This window comes from Heterocephalus glaber, unplaced genomic scaffold (genome assembly GCF_053883595.1).
Source record: "Heterocephalus glaber isolate CG9 unplaced genomic scaffold, H.glaber_assembly_v1.0 deba00000818, whole genome shotgun sequence".
NCBI classification, from domain to species: Eukaryota; Metazoa; Chordata; class Mammalia; order Rodentia; family Bathyergidae; genus Heterocephalus; species Heterocephalus glaber.
The window spans coordinates 8,525,310-8,532,116 of NW_028258164.1; the positions used below are offsets into that span (position 1 = coordinate 8,525,310).

At 46.8% G+C, this 6,807-nt stretch overlaps 1 protein-coding gene across 1 annotated transcript; it reads right to left on the minus strand.

Moving 5' to 3' along the window:
- Window positions 1-3,718: 3,718 nt before the first annotated feature.
- On the minus strand, window positions 3,719-4,884 carry LOC101703092 (olfactory receptor 10AC1-like). The gene has a single exon (XM_004860546.2). It carries the CDS (start codon window positions 4,742-4,744, stop codon window positions 3,767-3,769), a length of 978 nt encoding a protein of 325 aa, XP_004860603.1. The 5' UTR covers window positions 4,745-4,884; the 3' UTR covers window positions 3,719-3,766.
- Window positions 4,885-6,807: the final 1,923 nt, after the last annotated feature.

Consider the following 6,807-nt stretch of genomic DNA (forward strand, 5'->3'; position numbering starts at 1 on the left):
AGTGAAGCTCGGTATCTCCACCTGGACCCATCCTTGTGGAGCTGACACTAGTTCCTTTCCCTTCCCTCAGGCCTGTTGGTGAGGAGACAGCTTTCAGGAGCTTCTGATTCAGGCTTTGACCTAGGGATGGAGGGCAAGAAGTCTGATTCACTGACAGAACTCCATTGTTGTTTTAAATAATACTTTTAATATGTAAAAATAGTATACATTAAAAATGATGATGAGAAATTTGCAAAATATACAATAAAGAAAACAAAACCCCCAACATTTTATCACGTGGATGCAGAAATTATTAATTTTTTGGTATTTAAAAAAATTCAGTCATATATATATCTATATATGCACCTGTTTTGGGGTCATTTATTCTGCAGTGTGAAAACTTTACTCAGTGTTGCCTCACAGGTATTTCCTCAAGTCAAAAATAAAGCATTGAAACCTCTTTCTGTATATATTTTAAATGTTCCATTGTATTTATTTAATCACCATTCCAAAATTGGACCTGTACATTGCTCTGAGAATTTTCTTAATATGAAAACACTGCAATTTTTGTCCCTTGTAAAAACAGCCCACATTTCTGATTATTTTCTCAGGATAAATTTCAGGAAGTGAGATTATTAGATTATTGGGCCACAGAGGAGAAACAAAGATCTTTGAAGATTAGCTCGTACCTCAGAGTACCCCAAGTCTCACCTTGACTTTGCTGACCCTGAGCTCTGCTGTTTGAAAATTCCTTGTAAGTTTGAGAGGAGAAAAATGATGTTTTATTGTCTGATTTTTGGTAGGCCAGGAATGAAATTTAACTTTAGGAAGAATATCTTACAAAGTTCATCCTGTGAATTGTCTGTTCACCTCTCTTCATCGTTATTTAAATTGTGATTGTCTTTTTCTTAGTTTTTGTTTTGGTAAAATCTACTACATTAGTCATTTCACTGTCACGTCTATTGCCATTACACATTTCTAGTTTGTCACTTGCTTCTAAATTATATGTATGTGTATGCATATGTCATGTTATGTATACTTTTCTTTTTTGGTACCAGGGATCAAACTCAAGTTCTTGCGCTTGCAAGGCAGATGGCAGAACCACTGAGCTAAATCCCTGGCCCTGTTATGTATACTTTTTTTTTTTTTTTGCTTAAATTCTTTTATTGGCACATTTTAGGTATACAATACGTTTACATGTATCATTGGGTGCTTGTACCTGTACATGATGTATCCTGGTTCTTACTTTTTCCCCATTCCCTGTGCGCCCTTCACCCCCTCCACCCTTCCCTATTTACATCGACTTCGTTTCCATTTCTTTTTCTTTTCTCATAATTTTTCCTTTCCCTTCTTTCCTTTCCCCTAACCCTCCCACCTCCCCTACCTCTTTGGACCTTTTCTTCCTATTTCAAATGATCAATTATTCATTTTAATCATTTTCGTCCTTATTTACACTTTCAGTTTCTCACACCAGAGAAACTATTCGGTATTTACACATGTGTGTCCTATTTATTTCACTTAGGAGTATCCCCTCAGTGTGCATCCATTTAGCAGGCCAGGGATTTAGCTCAGTGGTTTCACCGCCTGCTGCACAAGCACAAGGACCTGAGTTTGATCCCCAGTACCAGAAAAAAAAAAACCCCAAAACTAAATATGCATCCATTTAGCTATAAGTGTCTCTAGTTTCTTGTTCTTTATGGCTGAGTAGTACTCCATTTTATGTATACTTTCAAATAAACACAGACTTATGTTTATCTGCAACCAAACCCATCAGTCTTCTCCTTTTTTTCCTGTGGTCCTTCTTTTGCCCTTGTCCTTAGAATATCTCTCCTCCCTCTAAGACAAGCTGTATTTCCACCTATTTCCCTTTTCAAGGCTTTTAAAAATTGTTATGTATTTTAGCTGTAAGTGTTTAATCAATCTGACATTGACTTTGGTACATGCTTTAAAATGAAGATTGAAGTTCATTTCTTCTACATAGCTACTGTCTCGTGGTGGTTCGTACTTCTGTCTTTACCACATCTGACCTCATCCATGCCTCTCCTTCCACATCCCACACATATGTTCCCTTGTCTGCCACAGCCCTCCCTTGCCTGTCATCTCTGGTTTGCACCAATACTCTCCTGACAGCTTCCTAACGTATAACTTGTTAGCATCATGCGCTTGTCTCCGAAACCTGGAAAAAGCCAAAGTGTACCAGTCAAAGCTCCCTGCTCAGCTTTCCAAGGTTATCTGGGATTAAGTTTATCACTGTAATTACTTTGAGATAACTACCAATCATTCTAATTGTGAAATCTTTAATGTCCCAGGAAAGTGGCTGCTCATGGAGAGCAGTTCTAGGAACATGTGCACCCAGTCTATCATTTGCCTTCACTTTCACAGGCATTTCCAGTCAGAGTAGTCAGGTCAGTGGATTTACCGATGCTTTCAATCAAAGCAAGTCAATCATATTGTCCAAAAGTCATTTCAGACAACCTAACCTGGTCTGGGAAATCTTCCTGCCAAATGCCACCTGTGTCTGATCATTACTTCAGTTCCCCATTTGTTGCTCCACATGCATTCAGCTGGCACTAAATTTCAGGCATTTATTACCTTTTGTTCCTTTTCAAATGACCCATATGTATCTTTGCATGCCCCATTTTAAAGGACCAGAGAGCAGGAAGAAAGCATATGGATCATTTAGCCTTGACCTTTAGTTTGCAACGGAGGCAGCTGAATCTAGAGAAGTGTTGTGACTTGAGCAGATCTTGCACCTCCCCACCGTGTCTTTCCTCCCTTGCGTGCCAGCCTCCCTCTGGGTTCTGACTGTGGCTCCTTCCTTCTCCCTCTTCAGTCTTTTCCTGGTGATATCCCCCAACAGCCACTCATAATTCCAAATGGACTCCCCCCTCTTGACCTCTACCCTGAGCTCTGAATTGGTGTCTTTGCCTCCTCTGTCAGCATCTTCACTGGTTTGTCCTAGAAGACTCTGAAAATGGAGCCATTATTCCCCTCTGCCACCTGCTCTGCTCCTGCCCTATTCTTCTCAGCAAAGCCACCATCATCCACCAAATGACCCTGGGTGGAAGTGATCCCTAACTCCTGTTTCTTTCTCAACCCACATCCAATCAAGGTTCTGAAGTCTCCATTCCCTCCTCTTTCCACTCTTCCTATGTCACTTAACTTCCTGTGCAGGGATTCTGGCCCAAACTCCATTGCATCTCATTGGGATTTGGCAACAGATTCCCAAATGGGTTCCACATCTCCAGGCCACTTGCTACACTGCAGCCTGAGCCATCAGAGAAGACAAGACTTTGCTCCACTCCCTGAATTCAGATCCTTTGGAAGTTTCTGAGGTCCAAGGCCTGTTAAACGGCTCTCCGTGGAGCATTTGCTGTCCTTCTCTCCACCCACTTGCCACCCCCCAGCATCTTTTCCTGATTTCCCCATACCTACAAAGCTTAGCACGAGCATCCATCGAACACCTTCCCTCCTTCTTCTGCTTACTCCTACAGTTTGTCCTTCTCAGCCGGGGGCTCCTGGAGGCCATTCCTGTGCCTTCTTCACTAAGCCATTACCTTGCTCTGGCCTGGGGTTCTGGGGAAAACTCCTCAGTATTTATGAGACCACTTAATCTAGATCTAGGGCTCTATTATTAGGTTATGGCCATTACTCTAAAGCGAAGAAGGACGAGGCCACCTAGTGTGGCTTTTGCCCCAATTCTCTTTCCTCAACAAGGTCCTAGAGTGCCCCGTGGCTTTCCCGGTGGTGGGGGAAATTGTTCACTCTGGTCTGTCCCTTCCTGCTCTCAGGGCTTATACAGACCTTGACCTATGGCTTTGCCCGGCCTCAGGCGCCCCAGCACTCTGCGGATGGCAGTGGTGATCTCTTGGTTGCGCAGGCTGTAGATAAGTGGGTAGAGCAGCGGCGTGACGTTGGTGTAGACTAGCGCCAAGGTGCGGTCCAGCCGCGGGGAGTAGGTGGCCTTGGGCCGCACGTACATGAAGGTGGCGCAGCCGTAGTGCAGGAAGGTGACCGCCAGGTGCGAGGTGCAGGTGGAGGCGGCCTTGCGGCGGCCCCCGGAAGAGCGCAGGGAGCGCAGGGTTGCGGCGATGGCCCCGTAGGAGGCCAGGATGAACATGGAGGGCAGCAGCAACAGCACCAGGCAGGCACCCAGCAGCGGCAGCTCGTCGGCATAGCTCCGGGTGCAGGCCAGGTGCAGCAGCGCAGTGATGTCGCAGAAGAAATGCACCAGCAGGTGGGAACCGCAGAAGGGCAGGTGGAAGACGGCCACCGTGAGCCCCAGCGACACTGCCAGGCCCCCGAGGCAGCAGGCCAGGGCCAGTCGGGCGCAGAGCCCAGGGGTCACCACAGCCGCATAGCGCAGTGGGTGGCAGATGGCCACGTAGCGATCATAGGCCATCGCGGCCAGCAGGAAGCACTCTGCCCCGCCCAGTGCCACGAACATCTGCATTTGAACGGCACAGCCCAGGAAGGAGATGGGGCTGCCCCTGGTGTGGCCCGGCATGGTCAGGTCAGCCAGTGAGCGGGGCACCACCACCAGTGTGTAGCAGAACTCGATGACCGAGAGCTGGCACAAGAAGAGCAGCATGGGCGGCCGGCTGGGCACTGAGGCCACAGCCACCAGGATGAGCAGGTTCCCACTGAGGGTGGTCAGGTGTACGGTCAGCAGCAGCAGGAAGAGCACAGGCTTCAGCTGTGGGAACTCGAAGAAGCCTTGAAGGAGAAAGCCTCGGGGCAGGGTGGTGTTGCTGGGACTGTCCATGTGCTGCCTTCCACGAAGCACCTGTGGGGAAAAGAGGGAGAGGTGCGGTGACGGTGTGGAACCTTTGGCCCTGCCAGCTGAGGACTCATGTGCAGGTGTAATTTAGAGAATGAATGAGCTGGCACTGGTGGCTGCAGAGGAGGCGGATGGTTTTTGGGTCGATTCCCAGCACCCTGACCAGGAGGAAAATCTTCCTGACTTACTCAGAAAAAAATGGTGCAGCTTTTCCTCCCTCTGGGATTAGAATCTGGATAGCTGCTTTCTCAACTTGCACTTGCCAAAGAAACCTTGACTGGAGCCCCGTACCCTGCAGGGCTCACTCCTGACCCCCCCTTACACACAATTCACACTGTCCATACTCCTGCAGGCTCTGTGTGACCTGAGTGTTATGCCCTCCTCTGCCTAAGCCCCTCTCTCAAGATAGGAAGTGTGAAAGTCATCTCTGCTTCTCCACCATGCTCCCTACCCTACCCTGTCATTCCTGAGCCACCTTCAGTGGTGCATCACAGAACCACTAAAATGTGATGCAGATGAGGCCCTTTGAGAGCATCTCATACAACTTAGTAATCTAAGGAGGAAACTAACATTGGAACTGCAATGGGGACTTTGAAGAGTGTGACTGCTCACAGGAAGTGAGGAACAGATTCTGAATTCCTGAGGCCAAGCCCAGAACTTTCCATAACCTAGCTGAGATTCTGGAAAAGAGCCACCAGGGTCCACCAGACAATCCAGATTCATTTAGCCTTAAACCGAGGCCCAGGTCTGAGGCAGGAACATTCAGGCAGCTGCGCTGCTTTGTGGGAGGCCTTGCCAGGCACATCAGTAATAAAACATCCTTGACATTTTGATTAAAAATACTCTGTCAACAGGAGAAAAGGTGATGTGTGACTGATCTAACTTGCCTTTCAGAGTGAGCGGTATCTTCTGAGTTGGCCAGTGGAACACAGTTTCTTTCTAAGCATGAGCCAGTGGCTCACTGCAGGCCACACTTGGACAGTATCAGCAGCCTGCAGATCCACCAGACTTACCTGAATCCTCTGGAAAGGAGCAGATAAGAGGCAGTGAGATTGAAGGCCACGTGAACTGGAGGAGGAGGAGGTTTGATTTTTCCACTAGACAGTGATGCCCTCTCTTTTTATTTCCCTATCTCTTTTAAAATTTTTTTTCCCTTATCTCTTTTTTAAGCTTAACTATTATCTTCCCTTAGAATCAGTTTGTAATCAATACTGGAAGTACAGTTTGTCCATAGCTGTTATACCATAGAGGGCAAGAGTAGTTTCGCTGGGTCAGAGGGCAACAGGTGAACTGGATGAAAGAATTAGAAAGAATGCCAATAGGTTGGCATTTGTTAGCTAATGCTCACTTTGGAGGGTTTTTATTTATCAGTGTTACTGTTTGCTATTTCTTGTTGCATCTGAACAGAGCAGCTTTCAAACAGATAAAAGGCAGTGTGGAACCTGGGATGAATAAAGAGCCCTCTTTATTTTTGGTGGGGGTAGTACTCTATGTGTTGAGTACATTTAACAAGCCTGGCTTGGGTGCCTTCTTGGCTATGTGCTGGCTTTAGGTGCAAATGAGAGAGAGGAGGCCTTGCTGTCCTGGGGGTTTGGGCGGCAGTGCCCAACATGGCTCCCCACCCACTGTAGCTCCTCATTCTTTTTCCTTTTCATCTCTTTAGAGCAGCTTGGTGGGGTCGGGTGCAGGGGGAGAGACACAAGCAATGCAGTTCTTTGCCTTCATGTTCCTGCTGCCCAGCGATTTGGATGATGAGAAAGGCTGGGTGATGGCCTTCGTATCTCGGGGCTCAAGGAAGATCATGCTTGAAAAGCAAGGCTATGTAAAACAAGGCAAAGGGGTTAATTCACTTGAAGAAGAATATTTCTGCTTGGCTTAGTTTTTAGGAGGAATTGTTTCAAACTGTAAGAATGCATGGTAGGGAGAAGGACAATAGATATTTTCAAAGCTTCAATAACTCAAATCTGGTTCTCCCTAGCAGAAGATGATGTAGAGAGAGAAGAAAACACTACAAGGCCTGCCTGCACCACCCTCCTCTCCCTGGGACA